Genomic DNA, 24,886 nt, shown 5'->3' with positions numbered 1-24,886 from the left:
TCAGAGGGCACTTTTGCACAAAAATAGCGAAAATAGCAGATCTTATACAAGCTCACAACGCGTCGCGCTGCGACGCGTTGTGAGCTTGTATAAGATCTGCTATTTTCGGGGTGCAACCCAGCACTCTTTTAGCTAGTGGAGATGCGGTGTGTAACGACATGGATATCTAAACAAATTTGTTCAACGCAAAATGCTGCGTTCAAGTTCAGGAGACTTCGGGAATAAAAGCAATAGAATGCCTAATCGAAACATATAAATCATCCGTGATGTTCTCCCAGAGCATCGATTTTGTAACCCATTTATTCACAATATCAATTATCTAATGTAATCCTGGGCTCTACACTCCCTCTGCCAACCTGGGGGGGGGGGGGGGGGGTCAGCGGACTGACCTCATGCTTCCTTCAATGCATGAGGAGGCCAAGCCTATACAATTAATATGATAATGATATTAACTTTTACAAAAAAGTAAAAGTTTTATTGTAAATAGAAAAGGTGGATTTCTTTTTCGGGGAGATTTTCCCCGGTAGGATGTAGCGCGTTGAAGGAACACGTTATTCCAACCAGTTCCTTTCCCCTCCACCAGGGGCTCCATTGCATGGTCTTGATAAGAGTATACTGTTGATTAATGATTATGGGTTGATAACGTTCAAATCGAGTTTTGCGTGCACGTGTGTGCGTGCGTGTGTGTGTGTGTGCGTGCGTCACACGCCCCCCAGGCTGTCGAAGCCGCAGAACTTCCATCGTTTCTCCAGCGAGGCTCCAACTCCACTCAGCTCCACTCTGAACATGGAGGGCAGTCGGACCATGAGGCGCTCCAACTCCCCCGTCGACACCTGCACGCACACACACACACACACACACACACACACACACACACACACACACACACAGACACAAGCACGCACGCGCACACACACGCACGCACACACACAGGAGTGAGGGCATTAACGACGATTATATGATTATTATAACAGACTTGAATACATTTTAACATTAAAGCCATAGAACGTTGAAATTTGGAGCTATGCAACATTGAATTCTAGTTTGCTTTAGTGAATTTCAGTTCAACATTCAGTTTATGGTCAGGGAATATTATCAGACAGACAGACAGACAGACAGACAGACAGACAGACAGACAGACAGACAGACAGACAGACAGACAGACAGACAGACAGACAGACAGACAGACAGACAGACAGCTGTGGTTTACCTTGCTGTCCATTCTTTGGATGTAGGACCACAGATACTCGATGTTGGCCCCAAACGGATGGACGTGAAGGAATGTGGAGATGACACCTGGGGGGGAGGGAGAGAGAGAGAGAGAGAGAGGGGGGGGGGGGGGGGGGTTGAGAAAAGGACAAAAGAGGAGAGTGAGAGAGATGGAGCAACACAAACATTGAAGACGAAGGTGAGGACGCAAATTCTGATTGGCCTGATATGAGATGATTGATATATGATGATGTACAAGATCGCCCCTCTCTTCACATGGGTGTGATTTATTTTATTTACGCACATACATCCTATACTGTAGTCGTTGCTGTCCGGAGGAAACCTCATAACTCCATTTTTGAGGTTTTTGATTTTTTTTCTCCATAAATCAGTGCTATTTACGTCTGTGTGTTGTTTCGAAAATATTGAACCAATGGAAAGTATAGTAAAAAATGTATTTGACAAAACCCCTTAACTCCATTGGACCCTCAAACTGTCTGCTAAAACAGCTAACTCCACCATATCTCTCCTTCTCATGCAAGTAATTGACAATATCTAATGTCAATAACACCAACTTTGAAGAGGCAGTATTGCATCGTTTTTAAAAAAGAATGTATTTCCTTAAACATGTATAATTTTATATTTTTTAAGTTGCATCGTTCTCAAGTAGGCCGGTGGCCGACGGGCACGTACAGGTCTAGTCAGTAAATAAATAATCTGTATGTTTAAACTAAGCTATAGGATGTCAGGTCAAAAAATGAACCTCGCATAAATGACATGGGCCTATACCTACCTATATCTAAATGAGATTTAGCATTATTTCAAGTGGGCTGAGCTCTGATTCAGAAAAGCTTACTATAGGGAGCTGCCGATGCGAAGGTGTTTTTAAGGTTTTTGACTTAAATTAATTGAGTGAGGTCGGGGCAGTGCACAGCTGCATGCGGCAGCCAGCCAGGCACTGAGATAGAGATAGAGAGCTCTAGCGTCTCTCTCCTTCATATTTGGTTCCTGCGAGTTTCCACTAAGAGAGATGAATGTGCTGCTGTTCTCTCCCCTCCTGGTCCTCTCGTCTCTCCTGTTCTCTCCCCTCCCGGTCCTCTCGTCTCTCCTGTTCTCTCCCCTCCCGCTCCGTTCGTATCTCCTGTTCTCTCCCCTCCCGGTCCCCTCGTCTCTCCTGTTCTCTCCCCTCCCGGTCCCCTCGTCTCTCCTGTTCTCTCCCCCTCCCGCTCCGTTCGTATCTCCTGTTCTCTCCCCTCCCGGTCCTCTTCGTCTCTCCTGTTCTCTCCCCTCCCGGTCCTCTTCGTCTCTCCTGTTCTCTCCCCTCCCGGTCCTCTCGTCTCTCCTGTTCTCTCCTCTCCCGGTCCTCTCGTCTCTCCTGTTCTCTCTCCCCTCCCGGTCCTCTTCGTCTCTCCTGTTCTCTCCCCTCCTGGTCCTCTCGTCTCTCCTGTTCTCTCCCCTCCCGGTCCTCTTCGTCTCTCCTGTTCTCTACCCTCCCGGTCCCCTCGTCTCCCCTGTTCTCTCCCCTCCCGGTCCTCTCGTCTCTCCTGTTCTCTCCCCCTCCCGGTCCTCTCGTCTCTCCTGTTCGCTCCCCTCCCGGTCCTCTCGTCTCTCCTGTTCGCTCCCCTCCCGGTCCTCTCGTCTCTCCTGTTCTCTCCCCTCCCGGTCCTCTTCGTCTCTCCTGTTCTCTCCCCCTCCCGGTCCCCTCGTCTCTCCTGTTCTCTCCCCTCCCGGTCCCCTCGTCTCTCCTGTTCTCTCCCCTCCCGGTCCCCTATAGCTTCTCCATTCCAACCAGGCTCACCTCCCTCCCTGCCTGCCTGCCAAAAAAACAACAACTCTATGCTACAAAATAGGATTCGGTTCCTTCTCCTAAAGGGTGATTCATACTTATAGTTGAGCCAGCAGACACTCTGGTCAGGATGAAAAGCGTTGGTTGAGATGAGATTGCATTGTGTGTGTCGCTGTGACTCTGACCACTCTGCTGTTACACAATAATCTGTGACTCTGCTACAACCACTCTGCTGCTGTTACACAATAATCTGTGACTCTGCTACAACCACTCTGCTGCTGCTACACAATAATCTGTGACTCTGCTACAACCACTCTGCTGCTGTCACACAATAATCTGTGACTCTGACCACTCTGCTGCTGTTACACAATAATCTGTGACTCTGACCACTCTGCTGCTGTCACACAATAATCTGTGACTCTGACCACTCTGCTGCTGTTACACAATAATCTGTGACTCTGACCACTCTGCTGCTGTTACACAATAATCTGTGACTCTGACCACTCTGCTGCTGTTACACAATAATCTGTGACTCTTACCACTCTGCTGCTGCTACACAATAATCTGTGACTCTGCTGTGACCACTCTGCTGTTACACAATAATCTGTGACTCTGACCACTCTGCTGTTACACAATAATCTGTGACTCTGACCACTCTGCTGCTGTTACACAATAATCTGTGACTCTGCTGCGACCACTCTGATGCTGTTACACAATAATCTGTGACTCTGCTACGACCACTCTGATGCTGTTACACAATAGATGGATGTATGGGCTCTCAATCAGATGGGATTTTTCTGTTTGGATGTATGGGCTGTCAATCAGATAGGACTTTTCTGTTTGGATGTATGGGCTGTCAATCAGATAGGACTTTTCTGTTTGAATGTATGGGGCTGTCAATCAGATGGGACTTTTTTTCGTCACAGTTTTAGTCGCAGAAATGATCACTGGCACTCAGACTGCATGACGGCGGAAACGTTTAGAAAACGGAGCGAGCCTTGAGCCTCACGGAAATGAAAAGAACACCATATGCATTACTCATGAATCCTAAGTGAAGCACACAGCTGACGCAGTGGAACTAAAACGCTGCTAATTCTGTTGTGTTTGATCACTGCATGGGTAGCAGTAGTTGTGGGTATAGCAGCAGCCGGCGTTACCCACTTGTTTTCCTGTAAAGTTGCTTGTGGATACTGATAGTTAGTTGTAGAGATGTCCCGATACTGTATCGGAGTCGGAAAAGTATCGGTATTGGCCTTTATTTGGTCATATAGGTATAGAGGGTATGCGCGTGACATCATCATCAAACCAGGAAGTTATGCAGGAACGCCTACTGAGTGGCAAATAACTACTTTCTGGCCTTGACAGCCCAGACATCCACACAGAAAAGTCATATCTTATTGCATTAAACAACATTAAACGATGTTAAACTCACTTTGCCTGTTGCTTTGCCACTCGATTTGCCACTCGATGTGCCATTCACTTTAAGCATGCGCATACTCTCTATTGGTGAATATGCCAGTCTAACCACCGATCAGACACAGGGGTAAGGGGTTGACACTATGGCAGGTAAATAAATTATGGGGCCGACAATTATTTCATATTTACATGTCGATTTCAGCTCTGATATTTATTTCAGACATGCTCTAGTATGTGAAGAGTCTGCCTGTGCTATATTAACTCATTTTGGATAAAATATAAATAAATTCAGTTTTTCTCCTCTGGCACAAAGCGTGCCGCGCTGTGTGTGGTTGTAGATGTGCTATTCTGGTCAGGCATTATTCTTGTGAGTGCGGATGCTGTGCACACAGGGGAGGGGAGGGGAGCCCCCCCAGAGAGAGAGAGAGAGAGAGAGAGAGAGAGAGAGAGAGAGAGAGAGAGAGAGAGCTAGTAATATATTTTACGGTAGTGTAAATTGTATCCAATAGTTCCAAAACTAATGACAGGAACCTGGCATGACTAATGAACGGCTACTGTACGGTATAAACCACATTCATAAAGTTTTATGTATCAGATTTGGTTTACAGTGAGCTATACGATACTATAACGTACCACAGTCATACAAATCTTAAACCCATTTAGACCTGACTTCGAAATTTAAAAAATGTCTTCTAAATCCTGTCAGTTTTCTGAAACACCTATGTTTCTATATCAGGGGTGCTCAATATTGGCCACCGAACCCCATCTGGAAATATGTTGTTCCAGGGACTCCCCCAGAAGCAAAGATTTGAGTTAAAAACGTTCTGAAAGAATATATATTCAAAGATTTGTGCCTTTTTTGAGCTCCATAAAAGACCAATTAACGTTAACAAAAAAAAAGGTGTTTTATACCCTGCCCTTTTTTCTTCTTTCTAGTTATTTGTTTGGCGCAAAATGTTTTGTTTATTGTCATGATTTGTCACCTACAGATCTTTAAATAAATACTTTCTGAAACGTTTATGGAAAAAAATGGATGGGAAAATTCTCTAACGGGCCGCTCTATAGCAGGGCTCTTACCCAATAGCAGGGCTTCTTTCTCTGAGGTCAATGGTCTTACCCAATAGCAGGGCTTCTTTCTCTGAGGTCACTGGTCTTACCCAATAGCAGGGCTTCTTTCTCTGAGGTCACTGGTCTTACCCAATAGCAGGGCTTCTTTCTCTGAGGTCACTGGTCCGTGCATCGCTGATTCGCTCCTCCTCTCTCTGGCGTGGTACACAGCGGGCACACAGCCATTCAGGCGCTGGACACACACACACACACACGCACACGCACACGCACACGCACACGCACACGCACACACACACACACACACACACACGCAGATGCAGTCATGAATAAACAACAGCTACAGTATCTGTGTACATTGCGAGGGTTAAAGAGGAGGTCATGTGTCCATGAACCATGCAAGGATCTTAACCACGTAAAACCCACGAGCCTTCAGCAGAAACCTTCCCCACTAAAACACGTAAAAACCAGCTTGTAGATCTGCTATTTTGGGCAGATGGTTCCCCAGTGAATGTGGAAGCTGGGCTTTAAGTGCTCAAAGCGTTTTAAACAAGCGACCGCGTCTTTGACATTACAATCACCTTCCAGTTCAGTGGGTGTGAGGCTAGGAGTTCAAGTCCCTGTGTGTGTGTGTGTGTGTGTGTGTGTGTGTGTGTGTGTGTGTGTGTGTGTGTGTGTGTGTGTGTGTGTGTGTGTGTGTGTGTGTGCCATGCGTCAGTGCTATACCGCAGTTAGACAGCAGAGATGCCCTTTGGGGCGTAACACCGCTCTGACATGCCAGTGGGGAGACGGACACACACACACACACACACACACACACACACACACACACACACACACACACACACACACACACACACACACACACACACACACACACACACACACACACACACACACACACACACACACACGTGTGTATGTACAGTAAGCATGAAATGTCTTGTCTTTTAGTCTAGTTTTTATTTGTTGACAAAATTGTCAATGTATAAAGTAGACAGTACATTTCTCGCCATAGATTTATGCAATTGACACACAATGCTCTGTGTGTCAATACCTGACGAAGACCCACAAGGGGTCGAAACGTTGTCATCCTTTACTAAATAAAATTCCAATGGGAGCTACTCAACAGTGTGCGGACATTCTCTCCTTCTCCTGTACGTATCTTTTTGTTCAGCACCTGAACGAGTTTTAGAGATGTGCGTACTTTCCTTTGGATTCTTTGTGTAGCATGGCCTCACCTTCTCTGTCATAGTTTTAGTCATAGTTTAGTCATAGTTTTAGTCATGTAAATCAACAGTGTGGTGTAGCATGGCCTCACCTTCTGTGTCATCGATTTAGTCATAGTTTAGTCATAGTTTTAGTCGACTAAATCAATGTAGCATGGCCTCACCTTCTCCGCTATCTCTCCGTTGGTGAGGTCCCCTGCAGGCTCCACTGGGCCCAGCAGCTGAGGAGACACAACATGGAAGCATTGAGGAACCACACCATGACAACAACCACACCAAGGGCTCTAATGAAGTACTGTCCCCTCATACACACATGACATAACAACCACACCAAGGGCTCTAATGAAGTTTTGTCACCTCATAAACGCATGACATAACAACCACACCAAGGGCTCTAATGAAGTACTGTCACCTCATAAACACATGACATAACAACCACACCAAGGGCTCTAATGAAGTACCGTCACCTCATAAACACATGACATAACAACCACACCAAGGGCTCTAATGAAGTACCGTCACCTCATAAACACATGACATAACAACCACACCAAGGGCTCTAATGAAGTACTGTCACCTCATAAACACATGACATAACAACCACACCAAGGGCTCTAATGAAGTACTGTCACCTCATAAACACATGACATAACAACCACACCAAGGGCTCTAATGAAGTACTGTCACCTCATAAACACATGACATAACAACCACACCAAGGGCTCTAATGAAGTACTGTCACCTCATAAACACATGACATAACAACCACACCAAGGGCTCTAATGAAGTACTGTCACCTCATAAACACATGACATAACAACCACACCAAGGGCTCTAATGAAGTACTGTCACCTCATAAACACATGACATAAGAACCACACCAAGGGCTCTAATGAAGTACTGTCACCTCATAAACACATGACATAACAACCACACCAAGGGGTCTAATGAAGTACTGTCACCTCATAAACACATGACATAACAACCACACCAAGGGGTCTAATGAAGTACTGTCACCTCATAAACACATGACATAACAACCACACCAAGGGCTCTAATGAAGTACTGTCACCTCATAAACACATGACATAACAACCACACCAAGGGCTCTAATTAAGTACTGTCACCTCATAAACACATGACATAACAACCACACCAAGGGCTCTAATGAAGTACTGTCACCTCATAAACACATGACATAACAACCACACCAAGGGCTCTAATGAAGTACTGTCACCTCATAAACACATGACATAACAACCACACCAAGGGCTCTAATGAAGTACTGTCACCTCATAAACACATGACATAACAACCACACCAAGGGCTCTAATGAAGTACTGTCACCTCATAAACACATGACATAACAACCACACCAAGGGGTCTAATGAAGTACTGTCACCTCATAAACACATGACATAACAACCACACCAAGGGGTCTAATGAAGTACTGTCACCTCATAAACACATGGCATAACAACCACACCAAGGGCTCTAATGAAGTACTGTCACCTCATAAACACATGACATAACAACCACACCAAGGGCTCTAATGAAGTACTGTCACCTCATAAACACATGACATAACAACCACACCAAGGGCTCTAATGAAGTACTGTCACCTCATACACACATGACATAACAACCACACCAAGGGCTCTAATGAAGTACCGTCACCTCATAAACACATGACATAACAACCACACCAATGGGTCTAATGAAGTACTGTCACCTCATAAACACATGACATAACAACCACACCAAGGGCTCTAATGAAGTACTGTCACCTCATAAACACATTACATAACAACCACACCAATGGGTCTAATGAAGTACTGTCACCTAATAAACACATGACATAACAACCACACCAAGGGCTCTAATGAAGTACTGTCACCTCATAAACACATGAAAAACTGGGAAAGAAATACAAAAACTCCATCTTTAAACATTGGTATGGGTTATCGGCGGAGAATGTCCATTTCGGTGCATCCCCGTATGAAAGTGTTGCCATGGCAACCGTCCTGTTAGGATGCTTTATCTCCCACAGAGAGCCCAGTGCAGTGACCTGCGGCTCTGTGTGTGTGTGTGTGTGTGTGTGTGTGTGTGTGTGTGTGTGTGCGTGCGTGCGTGCGTGCGTGCGTGCGTGCGTGCGTGCGTGCGTGCGTGCGTGCGTGCGTGCGTGCGTGCGTGCGTGCGTGCGTGTGCATGATTGTGCTTCAAAGAGAGAACAGAGCTCTCTCCCTCTCCAGATCAACGATTGGCAGATACACACAGAGAGAGAGAGAGAGGGGGGGGGGGGGGGGGGGGAGAGAGAGGGAGAGAGGGGGGGGGGGGGGGGAGAGAGAGAGGGGGGGGAGAGAGAGGGGGGGGGGGGGTTGGGCTGAACTTCCTGGTTGCATGTGAAATGTTTCTTTATAGAAACACTAGTGCTGAAGAACATGAAGTTCCAGACGTGTCTGAATCGGGTCGGAGGAACAGAGGAGGAGGAACAGAGCTCGTTTTGCAGGTCATACTTGTAATAATTGGGGAAGCCCAGCACACCCAATGTGTCATCCCGTTCAGGACGGAAACCAGCCTGATGGAGGGGAAAGGAAACGTTTGGAATAACGTGTTCCTTCAACGCGCTACGTCCAACCAGGGAAAGTCCCCCCTGTCAGGTGGAAAAGGAGCAACTTGGACACTCATACATGAAGGAAGCATGAGTTCAAGTCCGTTGCTCTGCCCAGGTTGGCGGAGAGCAACACGAAATTAAAACACGTGTCACGTGTGGATGGACGGGCATCGACTGCGATGAAATCAGATTCATCTGCTGAAGCAGTTAAGTTGGGGACAATATGCATTATGACATGACAGAATGTAGGGTGAAATGTGAACAGTCGGGGGTGGAAAATGTCATCCTCTGATGCGCCAAATGACACCCCCCCTGGTCACTGGGAGGTCTGCTGCAAATGAGTGAGTGAGTGAGTGAGTGAGTGAGTGAGTGAGTGGGTGGGTGGGTGGGTGGATGGATGGATGAATGAATGAATGAATGAATGAATGAATGAATGAATGAATGAATGAATGAATGAATGGATGAATGCCACACAGCATACAGACCTTGTCTCTCAGAGCGAGCAGCTCTCCTTCCAGAAACCTCTGCTCCTCTCTGGCCAGCTCCAACTCCTGCTCCTTACTGGTCAGCTGCTCCTGGAGGCTGGCCAGTTGCTGCAACACACACACACACACACACACGCACACGCACACGCACGCACACACACACACACACACACACACACACACGCACACACGCGCACAAGAGAGAGCGATGAGGAGCAGCGATGGTTGACAAATTAAAAGTGACACCGGCGTGACATTCACTCACACTTTAGAAGCTTGGTAAACAACACAAACCCAGCCACCCCCGCCCCCCCCCCCGCGTGCGTGCGTGCGTGCGTGCGTGCGTGCGTGCGTGCGTGCGTGCGTGCGTGCGTGCGTGCGTGCGTGCGTGCGTGTGTGCGTGCGTGCGTGCGTGCGTGATTGCATGCGTGCGTGCGTTGACATAGATGAGCGCAGACAGACAGGGCGTCCGGGCAGATCAGACTCGTGAGTTGCTCTGGGATTCCTGTACTACAACAAACTGCAGTGCATTGTGGGAAACCTCCCTGCAGTGCTCAGGAAATAACACCGTAGAGTGTAGCTATTATTATTATCTGCCCTGTGTGATATAATAATATGCATATATGCGAATGCAATGAGCATTATATATATATGGAAAAAAATCAGATAAGTCTGAAGCGAGTGGTGCAACAGCACCCCCTATTGGTACTCTAAACATCAGGACATAGGTTGGGACATAGGGATATAGGGACATTGCTGTTCCTTGGAGTGGTTGCACCACTGAAAAATTAGGGGCTGCGTTCGCTTCGTTTGTCTTACTTGTCGTACGTACGTACCTGCTGCAGGCTCTGCATGTTGTGCTGCAGCAGCTGCATGCCCCCATCGGGGGGGTGGAACTGCAGCGTCTCCTCCGGCCGCAGGGTCCTAGTGCCTCCCTGCTCCTTCCTCAAGAGCTCCACCTAGTAGTTGGGGATGTTATCAGATGATTTAATCTCCGTCATCATAGTCAGCAACTTCTCTTATCAAGACCATGCAATGGACGTATCCGACATATTGATGTTAGTTGTTGTTGTCAGCCATTGTCCGACGTCGCGTTGTCTGACTACTTTTGCATACGGATCGCTACAATATGATGTATTGCCATGCTTTTTTGTTCTTGCTTAATGTAAATCGCTCTGGATTAAGAGCGTCTGCTAAATGCCTAAATTGTAACCCTAACCCTCACCTCAGCCTTAACTGGCCACGTGAGTAAACACAAAGCCAGGTTGTTAACGCGTTGTATAGCGCAGTTTCACCATGGTTTCACTTCGCGTCAGTCATTTCACTTCCGTGTTTCCTATACTGGCGGTACGCAGTACAGTATGTTATATTTGGGCAGCGGTGGCCTAAGGGTTAGAGGATCAGCCTTGTTGCCGAAAGGTTACCGGTTTGATTCCCCGGACGGGCAGGAAAAATCTGGGTCGGGAAGTGATTGTTCATCACTCACCCAACACCGCTGAAGTGCCCTTGAGCAAGGAACTGAACCCCCAACTGCTCCAGTGGAGCTGTTTAGTGGCCGACAGTATGTCTGTACTGTGTGTTTCTATGTGCAGGGCGTTGCTGAAAATGAGCACTTGTGCTCAGCTACTACCCTGGGTAAATAAAGGATAACATTTTTTTAAAGAAATGTAGGTAGGTATGTCCATACTGTTCCATTGCATGGTCAGATTAGAACATATTGGTGATTATGGGTTGATAACATGGTCTTGATAAGCTAAGGTAATGGGTAAGATAAGGTTAAGGGTGCTCCACCTCGTTCCTGTACGCGTCCAGCTGCCACCGCAACGAGTCGTTCTCCTCCCTGAGACACGCCTCGCTCTGCTGCACTCCTGGAGAGGGGAAGAGAGGAGAGGAGAGGAGAGGGGAGAGGAGAGGAGAGGAGAGGAGAGGAGAGGAGAGGAGAGGAGAGGAGAGGAGAGGAGAGGAGAGGAGAGGAGAGGAGAGGAGAGGAGAGGAGAGGAGAGGAGAGGAAATGTCAATCAAGTCCACAATCCCTGTGGCTGTCTGTCCATGAAAACTGTTAATAAAGCAATCAATCAAACAATCAATCAATCAATCAATCAATCAAAGAGGAGAGAGACAGGTAGTGAAGAGAGCAAATTATTTCCCATAGAATGTCCTTAACCCATATGCTGCCTCCTGCTGGACGCAGAGCCAACCGCAGCCTGCCGAGCCGTTTGTAATGTAACACACGCTGGACTCCTGTTTGGGCGTCCATCTTTGATGCTAAATAAATAGCGTCAATGCTAGCGAGCTAAAATTAAGCCATCCTTGCTCTAGAAAGCGCTAATGTTTCCATCTAGACCACCGGGTAATCAGCAAAGACCTCCGAACATCACACGTTTTATCCAAACCATGGAGAGATCCGTAGATTTCGAGTTATTCAGCTTTTTAGTCAGCCTGTATAATGGGAGGTGGACGGCAGCGCGGTTGCGCAATCCGGTCTATGGTTCACTAAAGAAGGAAAGGCCAAGCCAAAACAAATATAATAATAAAATAAATCAGCGATCCGGTTTGATATCAATAATAAAGCTTATCAGACGGAGTATTACGCCAGAAGTAGTTGCCGGTTGGATTCCTTCTGACGGAACATTCCGCCAGGAGCAGTAAATCTACCATCTATCTATCTTTAAAATTATTTTACTTTATTATTATTTTTATTATTTTACTTGTTTATAAAGCTCTCAATGGTCTCGCACCCTCCTACCTACATGACTGCCTGCCTAAATATGTCCCAAACCGCCCCCTAAGGTCTTCCACTGCTGGCCTGCTCGCCTTGCCTAAAAAAATGGCAACTAAAAAATACGGGGAAGCAGCTTTTTGCGTCTACGGGCCGACGGCGTGGAACAAACTCCCACTGTACCTTCGACAGGCAGCCTCTGTAGACAAATTTATTTTGTTATTCATGTCCTCACTGTATTGCATTACTGCTCTTGTTTTTTTATGTTTATGCCTTGCTTTTCTTTTCTTTTTTTTCCCTCTCTTCATTGCTCTGTAAAGCACTTTGAGCTGCATTTCATGTCATGAAAGGTGCTATACAAATAAAGTTGTATTATTATTATTAATCTATCTATCTATCTATCTATCTATCTATCTATCTATCTATCTATCTATCTATCTATCTATCTATCTATCTCATAATGCCAGTAACAGACTGTTACAGGCAACCAAGCTTTTATGGAAAGTTTATATTGTCGTTGCAATTCGACAGTAGTCCTGGAAGGTTGATGAAAAATCTTCCGACGCCAGCCAGCCAGCCAGTGTGTGTGTGTGGTGTGTGTGTGTGTGTGTGTGTGTGTGTGTGTGTGTGTGTGTGTGTGTGTGTGTGTGTGTGTGTGTGTGTGTGTGTGTGTGTGCAGTGCAAAAATGACAGCATTTGTAAACAGAAGTCTCGCTCGCTGAGCGCCACAAATAACACTGCATCCCTCTCCTCTCCTCTCCTCTCCTCTCCTCTCCTCTCCTCTCCTCTCCTCTCCTCTCCTCTCCTCTCCTCTCCTCTCCTCTCCTCTCCTCTCCCACAGCCTTTCATGACTCAAAGTGTCAGCTGAGAGAAAAGAGCGCCCTCGCAGCCGACGACGCCACACTCTCTCTCTCTCTCCCCCCTCTCTCTCTCTCTCTCTCTTGCACGGCCGTGCAAGCATCCATAGTACAGTGAATGAAGAGAGAGAGAGAGCGCGGGGGGGGGGGGGGGGGGTAGGAGGGGGGGGGGGGGCAGGCTGCAAGGCAACCACTGTCACAACAACACATATAGCACTCACATAAGTCAAGTCGTTCACAGACTAGTCATTCACAGATTTTTACCATGACAACACCATGACATTTGTTTGTACCAGAGGCGTATCTACAATAAGGCGAGGACAGGCGTCCGCCTGTCCAAATCCATTTCTGCCTGGCCAAAATCCATACACTGAGGACAAAAACAAGACCTGAGAACTATTAATGGACAGCTGATTGGCCGTTGCGGTAGAGCGCGACCCTCGATCACCCATTGGAATGTAAATGCATGCCTTTCAGCCTTTGTATCCTACTGTATGTATGGCAGGTATATCTCTTTGTATCCTATACTGTCTGGCAGGTATATCTCTTTGTATCCTACTGTCTGGCAGGTATATCTCTTTGTATCCTACTGTCTGGCAGGTATATCTCTTTGTATCCTACTGCCTGGCAGGTATATCTCTTTGTATCCTACTGCCTGGCAGGTATATCTCTTTGTATCCTACTGTCTGGCAGGTATATCTCTTTGTATCCTACTGTCTGGCAGGTATATCTCTTTGTATCCTACTGCCTGGCAGGTATATCTCTTTGTATCCTACTGTCTGGCAGGTATATCTCTTTGTATCCTACTGTCTGGCAGGTATATCTCTTTGTATCCTACTGCCTGGCAGGTATATCTCTTTGTATCCTACTGTCTGGCAGGTATATCTCTTTGTATCCTACTGTCTGGCAGGTATATCTCTATCCTTTGTATCCTACTGTCTGGCAGGTATAGCTCTTTGAAAACCTGTAGTGCTACTGATTGTGTGCGGGGAGACGACCATTAACACATCTTGCCTGCCCAAAATGTCATTCCTGGAAACGCCACTGGTTTGTGCATTCATTAATTTATACCAATGTTATTTTATCAATACAGTAGTAAGTGGTTCGGGAGCCCATTTGCAAATAATCCTCCAGCCCATAATTTTTTTTAGATCTTGAGGTTGATTGTCTTTGGCCCATGAAGCTTTCAGAAGGTTCCCCCTCCATGACCATAAATGGTAAATGGTGCATTTATATAGCGCCTTTATCCAAGGCGCTTTACATAGATTGTGCATTACATTCACCCATTCACACACACATTCATACACCGATTGCGGCGGAAGCCTTGCAAGGTACCAACCAGCACATCGGGAGCAATGTGGGGTTCAGTGTCTTGCCCAAGGACACTTCGACATGTAGACAGGAGGAGCCGGGATTCGAACCGCCGACCCATGGATCATTGGACGACCTGCTCTACCTCTTGAGCCACAGTCGACCATCATCCATCACCAGTCCATCCTCTCAGACATTCTTGACATCTGAAACATTTTCTAAATATGAATTTAACATGCTAGTGCCAGAGGTTCCCAACCACTGGTACAAGTACCACTAGTGGTACAAGTACCAATAGTGGTACAAGTACCACTAGTGGTACTTGAGCCCTCTTCTGGTGGTACTCAGAGGAGTCGCCCAAAAAAGGAGAAAAAAAGACAGCCGTGCTGAAATGAGCATGGCAGCACACCTAGCCGTTAATAGAAGATTTGAGAACGGATTAATCACATTAGAAACATCATCAGTTGTGCTGATAGTGATTATAGATTAGTGATTATAGACAGAGTTTTGTCAGAGCAGCATTATTATTGGCTTAGGAATGGAACAAAAAGGGCAGGTCTACGCTCCTGTATTTTAACATCAGTTATTATGGTGGTACTTGGAGAGCCAGATATTTTCTGAGCTGGTACTTCAGTATAAAAAGGTTGGGAACCAATGTGCTAGAGCAGTGGCGTGCACAGACATTTAAAGGGGCAGGTGCAGGTGAAAAAAAGGGCACCTTGTGCAGCGCGTGGAACCGGTTGCCTTAATAGTGTGAGATTTATAGATTTTGGGGCCTAAATAATATATTAGAAGCTTTTTTTTATCAATAATTGATCAATGTCACCATGGTCCACATACTGTACAAAAAATAAATAAATAAATAAAATAAAATACAAATATTTCTTTCCCCAAAAGGGCACATTTGTCCAGAGGTGCTCTAGCACCCCCTAGTGTCTATCTGTGCACGCCACTGTGCTAGAGTAGACCACACAGCTTTGGGCATTGCCACCGTGTGCTACCGTACCAACTGGCGTCTTTGGGACTCAGAGTGCTCTGAATGTTTGTTTTCGTTCTGAATTCCATGGTACTTCCAGCGGGCTGCTAAGCATCACCATCACCACCACCACCTCCCCGGAGGGAGAAGTATGTTCCATTGTTGTTGTTTTTGTTACAGTCAGAACTCAGAACAGAACTATGAGTCATAAAGAATGTTAACCACATTTAGAGGACGATTCTAAAATAAATGTTTTCTAAATCCTAACATTTTTCTGTAAAACCTATGTTTCTATGTCAGTGTTGCTCAACCTTTTTCATGTCAAGGACCCCCAGAATTATCTGTAATTGGCCGCCGACCCCCATCTGAAAATATGTTGTTCCAGGGACCCCCCCCCCCCCCCCAGAAGCAAAGATTTGACTTAAAAACGAATATATTCAAAGATTTGCGCCACATTTTCACGATTTTTCAAAAATAGCAGACCTACAAGCTCGTAGCTCTGCTATTTTTCAATAGCTAAAGTATAACATAATGCTTAACACACCAAAAGGGGGTTCGCGCCCGAAATGGGTTAACCACATTTGGGCTGAGACTGCACGAGATGGCATTCGATTCGGAAGTGGTGGTTTCTTCTCACCGCAGACTTAATGGAAGCTTTGCATCACATTCACGACACTAAGCTCTGGAACAACCACAGGATTTGGATAAAAACAAGCATAACTACAGTAGGAAACTATGTGCATCTGAAGATCCACAGGAGCAGTGTTGGAAAGTAACTAAAGTCACTTTTTAACTTTATGAAAGTTAAATTAGTACATTCTTTTTTTTTCCAGTAACTTCTAATTACTTTACATTTTGAGTAATACTGTTACTAATATGTTACTATTTTCCAAAAGTAACTCGTTAGTATTTTCACGAGCCTTGGTGGTGCTGTGGGCTTGAGTGTAATGGTAGACTGGGTTGGGATGGAGTTGCTTTGCAGGCTGCTGATCCACTCTAGAGTCTAGACTCTAGAGCGGATACGGAAACGATGCACACGTCTGTACCATTCTCCACCCTGGCCCTACGTCCGTACCATTCTCCTCTGGCCCTACGTACGTACCATTCTCCACCCTGGCCCTACGTACGTACCATTCTCCTCTGGCCCTACGTACGTACCATTCTCCACCCTGGCCCTACGTACGTACCATTCTCCTCTGGCCCTACGTACGTACCATTCTCCACCCTGGCCCTACCTACGTACCATTCTCCTCTGGCCCTACGTACGTACCATTCTCCACCCTGGCCCTACCTACGTACCATTCTCCTCTGGCCCTACGTACGTACCATTCTCCACCCTGGCCCTACGTCCGTACCATTCTCCTCTGGCCCTACATACGTACCATTCTCCACCCTGGCCCTACGTACGTACCATTCTCCCCCCATGGCCCTACGTCCGTACCATTCTCCTCTGGCCCTACGTACGTACCATTCTCCTCTGGCCCTACGTACGTACCATTCTCCACCCTGGCCCTACGTACGTACCATTCTCCACCCTGGCCCTACGTACGTACCATTCTCCACCCTGGCCCTACGTACGTACCATTCTCCTCTGGCCCTACGTATGTACCATTCTCCACCCTGGCCCTACGTACGTACCATTCTCCTCTGTCCCTACGTATGTACCATTCTCCACCCTGGCCCTACGTACGTACCATTCTCCACCCTGGCCCTACGTACGTACCATTCTCCACCCTGGCCCTACGTACGTACCATTCTCCACCCTGGCCCTACGTACGTACCATTCTCCTCTGGCCCTACGTACGTACCATTCTCCACCCTGGCCCTACGTACGTACCATTCTCCACCCTGGCCCTACGTACGTACCATTCTCCTCTGGCCCTACGTACGTACCATTCTCTACCCTGGCCCTACATACGTACCATTCTCCTCTGGCCCTACGTACGTACCATTCTCTACCCTGGCCCTACGTACGTACCATTCTCCACCCTGGCCCTACGTACGTACCATTCTCTACCCTGGCCCTACATACGTACCATTCTCCTCTGGCCCTACGTACGTACCATTCTCCACCCTGGCCCTACCTACGTACCATTCTCCACCCTGGCCCTACGTACGTACCATTCTCCACCCTGGCCCTACGTACGTACCATTCTCTACCCTGGCCCTACGTACGTACCATTCTCTACCCTGGCCCTACGTACGTACCATTCTCCACCCTGGCCCTACGTACGTACCATTCTCCACCCCGGCCCTACGTACGTACCATTCTCCTCTGGCCCTACGTACGTACCATTCTCCTCTGGCCCTACGTACGTACCATTCTCCACCCTGGCCCTACCTACGTACCATTCTCCACCCTGGCCCTACGTACGTACCATTCTCCTCTGGCCCTACGTACGTACCATTCTCCACCCTGGCCCTACCTACGTACCATTCTCCTCTGGCCCTACGTACGTACCATTCTCCACCCTGGCCCTACGTACGTACCATTCTCCTCTGGCCCTACGTACGTACCATTCTCCACCCTGGCCCTACGTACGTACCATTCTCCACCCTGGCCCTACGTACGTACCATTCTCCACCCTGGCCCTACGTACGTACCATTCTCCACCCTGGCCCTACGTACGTACCATTCTCCACCCTGGCCCTACGTACGTACCATTCTCCACCCTGGCCCTACGTACGTACCATTCTCCACCCTGGCCCTACATACGTACCATTCTCCTCCACACGGATCTTCTTGCAGGGACTCTGATCGGAGTCGTCGTCGTCCGACATCTCCATCTCTTCCTCCCGCCGGAACCCCATGATGTCATCGCTGTGGGCGTTCCTCAGCTCCTGTGACATTGCGCACGCGCGCGCGCACACACACACACACACACACACACACACACACACACACACACACACACACACACACACACACACACACACACACACACACACACACACACACACACACACACACACACACACACACAGAGTGGACGGGCCCCTCAGCACCACACGCTGCTTCATGTAAACAATCGTCACAACTTGTCGATCAGAAATGATCAAAAATATTACTAAATAGAAAAATAATAAATACAAATATATATATACGATTATAATCAAATCTACAATCTCATGTGTAGAGTTTGGAGTTAAGAAACTCATGGGCTCAGCTGTGCTGTCATCATGATATCTCTGCTCAGATCATCTAGAGCAGGCCTACAACTTTCGCAAAATTCAAGTCCAAGGACCGCAAGCAAAAAACTCAAATAAATAAAAAATAAATTAGTATAACCGACTACACGACTAGTCACAGGAGGACACACATAGTTAAAAGCCAGATTTCCATCTTGTGATTTAATTATGAAGTTACAAAATGAGTCTTCATTCACAAAATGTGAAGAGAACATCATTATTATTATTTTATCATAATTTTTATCCCACGATTTTGCAACCCAGTTTTTTCACCCAGTGTGAAAATGTAATGTTATCTAATGTAATCCTGGGCTCTACACTTCCTCTGCCAACCTGGGAGGGGGCAGTGGACTGACCTCATGCTTCCTTCTATGCATGACGAGTCCAAGCTTCTTCTTTTCACCTGCCAGGGGGGGAGTTTCCCTGGCCGGACGTAGCGCGTGGAAGGAACACGTTATTCCGACCAGTTCCTTTCCCCTCCATCAGGCACCCCGGCTGGCCAGGGGGAGGCAGTATAGAGACCAGGATTACTGCATGTTTTTTAAAAGAACATAAATATAATGAACAGATTATCACAGGTGAATAAATCAGTAATTGGTTAATACTCAGCTGACATCATCAGGCCACATCACTTTCTCTTGGAACAAACAATACGAAATACCTACAATCTGGTTCATAACAATGACAATAACTAATTATGGTTTTATTGGTATGACCATGGAGGGACGTGCAGTGCACACATAGACATCAAAGGGGGCTTCAGCCCCTGCCCTTTTACCCGTCTTTAAAACAACTCATGTCCTCTCCAGACCACGAGTGCAGCATTTAGGCCTACTACATACATGGTGAAATAAATGCAAATGCCACTCCTTTCCTTCCATGCCATGCCGGAAGGCAGCATTCAGGATAATTGCTTTTTTCCCCGTAGTCTCCTGAATTTACAGGATTTTGCGTTGAACACAGCCTGCAGACGGAGCAGCTGAGTGGTTCTAACCACAGCGCAGCCTGCAGACACTAGACAGAGCAGCTGAGTGGTTCTAACCACAGCCTGCAGACAGAGCAGCTGAGTGGTTCTAACCACAGCCTGCAGACACTAGACAGAGCAGCTGAGTGGTTCTAACCACAGCCTGCAGACACTAGACAGAGCAGCTGAGTCGTTCTAACCACAGCCTGCAGACACTAGAAAGAGCAGCTGAGTGGTTCTAACCACAGCGCAGCCTGCAGACACTAGACAGAGCAGCTGAGTGGTTCTAACCACAGCGCAGCCTGTAGACACTAGACAGAGCAGCTGAGTGGTTCTAACCACAGCCTGCAGACAGAGCATCTGAGTGGTTCTAACCACAGCCTACAGACAGAGCAGCTGAATGACTCTAACCACAGCCTACAGACAGAGCAGCTGAATGACTCTAACCACAGCCTGTAGACACTAGACAGAGCAGCTGAGTGGTTCTAACCACAGCCTGCAGACAGAGCAGCTGAGTGGTTCTAACCACAGCCTGCAGACTGAGCAGCTGAGTGGTTCTAACCACAGCCTGCAGACACTAGACAGAGCAGCTGAGTGGTTCTAACCACAGCCTGCAGACTGAGCAGCTGAGTGGTTCTAACCACAGCCTGCAGACACTAGACAGAGCAGCTGAGTGGTTCTAACCACAGCCTGCAGACACTAGACAGAGCAGCTGAGTGGTTCTAACCGCACAGCCTGCAGACACTAGACAGAGCAGTTGAATGGTTCTAACCACAGCCTGCAGACAGAGCAGCTGAATGGTTCTAACCACAGCCTGCAGACAGAGCAGCTGAATGGTTCTAACCACAGCCTGCAGACAGAGCAGCTGAATGGTTCTAACCACAGCCTGCAGACAGAGCAGCTGAGTGGTTCTAACCACAGCCTGCAGACTGAGCAGCTGAATGGTTCTAACCACAGCCTGCAGACTGAGCAGCTGAATGGTTCTAACCACAGCCTGCAGACACTAGACAGAGCAGCTGAGTTGTTCTAACCACAGCCTGCAGACTGAGCAGCTGAGTGGTTCTAACCACAGCCTGCAGACACTAGACAGAGCAGCTGAGTGGTTCTATAGCGCAGCCTGCAGACAGAGCAGCTGAATGGTTCTAACCACAGCCTGCAGACAGAGCAGCTGAATGGTTCTAACCACAGCCTGCAGACAGAGCAGCTGAATGGTTCTAACCACAGCCTGCAGACAGAGCAGCTGAATGGTTCTAACCACAGCCTGCAGACAGAGCAGCTGAATGGTTCTAACCACAGCCTGCAGACTGAGCAGCTGAATGGTTCTAACCACAGCCTGCAGACAGAGCAGCTGAATGGTTCTAACCACAGCCTGCAGACAGAGCAGCTGAATGGTTCTAACCACAGCGCAGCCTGCACACAGAGCAGCTGAATGGTTCTAACCACAGCGCAGCCTGCAGACAGAGCAGCTGAATGGTTCTAACCACAGCGCAGCCTGCAGACAGAGCAGCTGAGTGATTCTAACCACAGCGCAGCTGAGTGCAGCGCCCAGCATTACATTATAGACAATTTACACTGGGTGAAAAAATCATTGGGTTGACAAAATAGGAGGGGAAAAAAGCCTTTCCTCCGAGGTGGAAAGTCTGGGCGACGTGAGGTTAATCTCCTGCTCTCCTCAGATAAAGTTATAACACTTAGAGTGGGAGAATAAGCCAACGAAGGGCTTTTTTTTGGGGTGTGTGTGTTATCAGCGATGGAGTCAGGCAGGGAGGCAGCGAAGAGAAATGTGTGGAAGCGAGCAGGCCGCCTGGCTGCCGGCAGCGCTATCCAACCCCATCTATATTCCTCACAGGCCCAGAGGAGGAGAAGCAGAATCACTGTATGGCTGCTGCACTCATTATGTCTCCATTTCCACATCTCTGATTTCACACCAGAGGAATAATGATGGTTCTTTTGACGAAGCAGAGAAATTGAGCACCGAAGTCTGACGTCAATATCGGTATATAGAGGGCGCAAATCCACGGGTTCATGTACTTTTTATTTGCATTGTAATCCCCATAGGGGGATTTTAGATCGACTCATATAATAACTGTGTTTGAAAAATAAACAAATCATCCAGGCCGCTTCACTCATATGGATATGAAGAATCAACTGACTGAGTATCATAATATGAGTGACTGACTGTCGCAAACCATACAGAGACACCTCCCTGACAATAACGCAGAGACAGCTTGTCTATTTTTGGACCACAATGCTTATATGAAACGATTTTAAGATTAGCCCATGTTATTCTCCATAGGTAAATTACTTCCATGAACCAGGGGAATCGAGGGGATGAGTGAGTGACGTCAGGACTTCAGCGCTCTATAGACGCCAAGTCGTGTCTCCTAACAGGGACGTGCAGTTGTAGATCAGCTATTTTCGAGGCGCAAGCTAGCACTCTTTTAGCTATAGTGGAAATGTATGGTGTAAACAAATTTGTTCAACGCAAAATGCTGCGTTCAAGTTCAGGAGACTTCGGAGAAAATAAATTCTCCTGAATGCTGCCTTCCGGCATGGCATGGCAAGGAGTGGCATTTGGCATTTCTTTCAACATGTAGTAAATGTAGTAAATGCGTGATCTGGAAAGGGCAGTTGTTTTGCAGACGGGTGAAAGGGGCAGGGGCTGAAGCCCCCTTTGATGTCCGATGTGTGTGCACGTCCATGTCTCCTAATACAGCCTCCACAACGACCGCTCCGGCTCTTTGCGTGAGAGCTGTGCTTGGGTTTATTGGACTTACCGGCTGTGCTTTTAAAAAGGCAAAATTACGATAGTTGTGAAGTCGTCGGCGTGACTTAGTGTGTCTTATAGTTAGTGTGTGTGTGTCGTAATGATTCTCAAACGTGTTAATGTTAAGGACCCCCTCAGGCCAGGTTGATATGTGTTAGGACCCCCCAGGCCAGGTTGATATGTGTTAGGACCCCCCCCCCCAGGCCAGGTTGATATGTGTTAGGACCCCCCCCCCCCAGGCCAGGTTGATATATGTTAGGACCCCCCCAGGCCAGGTTGATATGTGTTAGGACCCCCCCAGGCCAGGTTGATATGTGTTAGGACCCCCCCAGGCCAGGTTGATATGTGTTAGGATCCCCCCAGGCCAGGTTGATATGTGTTAGGACCCCCCCCCCCCCAGGCCAGGTTGATATGTGTTAGGACCCCCCCAGGCCAGGTTGATATGTGTTAGGACCCCCCCAGGCCAGGTTGATATGTGTTAGGACCCCCCCCAGGCCAGGTTGATATGTGTTAGGACCCCCCCAGACCAGGTTGATATGTGTTAGGACCCCCCCCCCAGGCCAGGTTGATATGTGTTAGGACCCCCCCCAGGCCAGGTTGATATGTGTTAGGACCGCTCAGGCCAGGTTGATATGTGTTAGGAACCCCCTCATGCCAGGTTGATATGTGTTAGGACCCCCCCAGGCCAGGTTGATATGTGTTAGGACGCCCCCAGGCCAGGTTGATATGTGTTAGGACCCCCCCAGGCCAGGTTGATATGTGTTAGGACCCCCCCAGGCCAGGTTGATATGTGTTAGGACCGCTCAGGCCAGGTTGATATGTGTTAGGACCCCCCCCAGGCCAGGTTGATATGTGTTAGGACCCCCCCCAAGCCAGGTTGATATGTGTTAGGACCCCTCAGGCCAGGTTGATATGTGTTAGGACCCCCCCAGGCCAGGTTGATATGTGTTAGGACCCCCCCAGGCCATGTTGATATGTGTTAGGACCGCTCAGGCCAGGTTGATATGTGTTAGGACCCCCCCCAGGCCAGGTTGATATGTGTTAGGACCCCCCCCCCAGGCCAGGTTGATATGTGTTAGGACCCCCCCAGGCCAGGTTGATATGTGTTAGGACCCCCCAGGCCAGGTTGATATGTGTTAGGACCCCCCCCAGGCCAGGTTGATATGTGTTAGGACCCCCTCAGGCCAGGTTGATATGTGTTAGGACCCCCCAGGCCAGGTTGATATGTGTTAGGACCCCCCCCAGGCCAGGTTGATATGTGTTAGGACCCCCCAGGCCAGGTTGATATGTGTTAGGACCCCCCCCCCAGGCCAGGTTGATATGTGTTAGGACCCCCCAGGCCAGGTTGATATATGTTAGGACCCCCCCAGGCCAGGTTGATATGTGTTAGGACCCCCTCAGGCCAGGTTGATATGTGTTAGGACCCCCCCCCCCCCCCAGGCCAGGTTGATATGTGTTAGGACCCCCCAGGCCAGGTTGATATATGTTAGGACCCCCCAGGCCAGGTTGATATGTGTTAGGACCCCCCCCCCCCCCCCCCCCCAGGCCAGGTTGATATGTGTTAGGACCCCCCAGGCCAGGTTGATATATGTTAGGACCCCCCAGGCCAGGTTGATATGTGTTAGGACCCCCTCAGGCCAGGTTGATATGTGTTAGGACCCCCCAGGCCAGGTTGATATATGTTAGGACCCCCCAGGCCAGGTTGATATGTGTTAGGACCCCCCAGGCCAGGTTGATATGTGTTAGGACCCCCCCAGGCCAGGTTGATATGTGTTAGGACCCCCCAGGCCAGGTTGATATATGTTAGGACCCCCCAGGCCAGGTTGATATGTGTTAGGACCCCCCAGGCCAGGTTGATATGTGTTAGGACCCCCCCCCAGGCCAGGTTGATATGCGTTAGGACCCCCAGGCCAGGTTGATATATGTTAGGACCCCCCAGGCCAGGTTGATATGTGTTAGGACCCCCCCCAGGCCAGGTTGATATGTGTTAGGACCCCCCAGGCCAGGTTGATATGTGTTAGGACCCCCCCCCAGGCCAGGTTGATATGCGTTAGGACCCCCCAGGCCAGGTTGATATGCGTTAGGACCCCCCAGGCCAGGTTGATATATGTTAGGACCCCCCAGGCCAGGTTGATATGTGTTAGGACCCCCCAGGCCAGGTTGATATGTGTTAGGACCCCCCAGGCCAGGTTGATATGTGTTAGGACCCCCCCCCCCCCAGGCCAGGTTGATATGCGTTAGGACCCCCCTCAGGCCAGGTTGATATGTGTTAGGACCCCCCAGGCCAGGTTGATATGTG

General features: G+C 48.2%; 1 protein-coding gene across 1 annotated transcript in view; it reads right to left on the bottom strand.

Moving 5' to 3' along the window:
• Window positions 1-665: 665 nt before the first annotated feature.
• enox1 (ecto-NOX disulfide-thiol exchanger 1) overlaps window positions 666-24,886 on the bottom strand; it is a 76,391-nt gene continuing 52,170 nt past the window's right edge. Inside the window, exons 7-14 of the mRNA XM_079519098.1 lie at window positions 18,388-18,508; window positions 11,596-11,672; window positions 10,641-10,763; window positions 9,805-9,912; window positions 6,870-6,926; window positions 5,609-5,711; window positions 1,211-1,296; window positions 666-833 (exon numbers count right to left, since the gene is read on the bottom strand). Coding sequence (XP_079375224.1) covers window positions 702-833; window positions 1,211-1,296; window positions 5,609-5,711; window positions 6,870-6,926; window positions 9,805-9,912; window positions 10,641-10,763; window positions 11,596-11,672; window positions 18,388-18,508 — 807 coding nt within the window. The 3' untranslated portion in view covers window positions 666-701. The remainder of the gene's footprint in view (window positions 834-1,210; window positions 1,297-5,608; window positions 5,712-6,869; window positions 6,927-9,804; window positions 9,913-10,640; window positions 10,764-11,595; window positions 11,673-18,387; window positions 18,509-24,886) is intronic.

The sequence above is a fragment of the Electrona antarctica genome (genome assembly GCF_951216825.1).
Source record: "Electrona antarctica genome assembly, chromosome: 13".
Classification (NCBI taxonomy): Eukaryota; Metazoa; Chordata; class Actinopteri; order Myctophiformes; family Myctophidae; genus Electrona; species Electrona antarctica.
The sequence above is the reverse complement of the archived record's forward strand: the minus strand, read 5'-3'. Positions and strand labels throughout refer to the sequence as shown.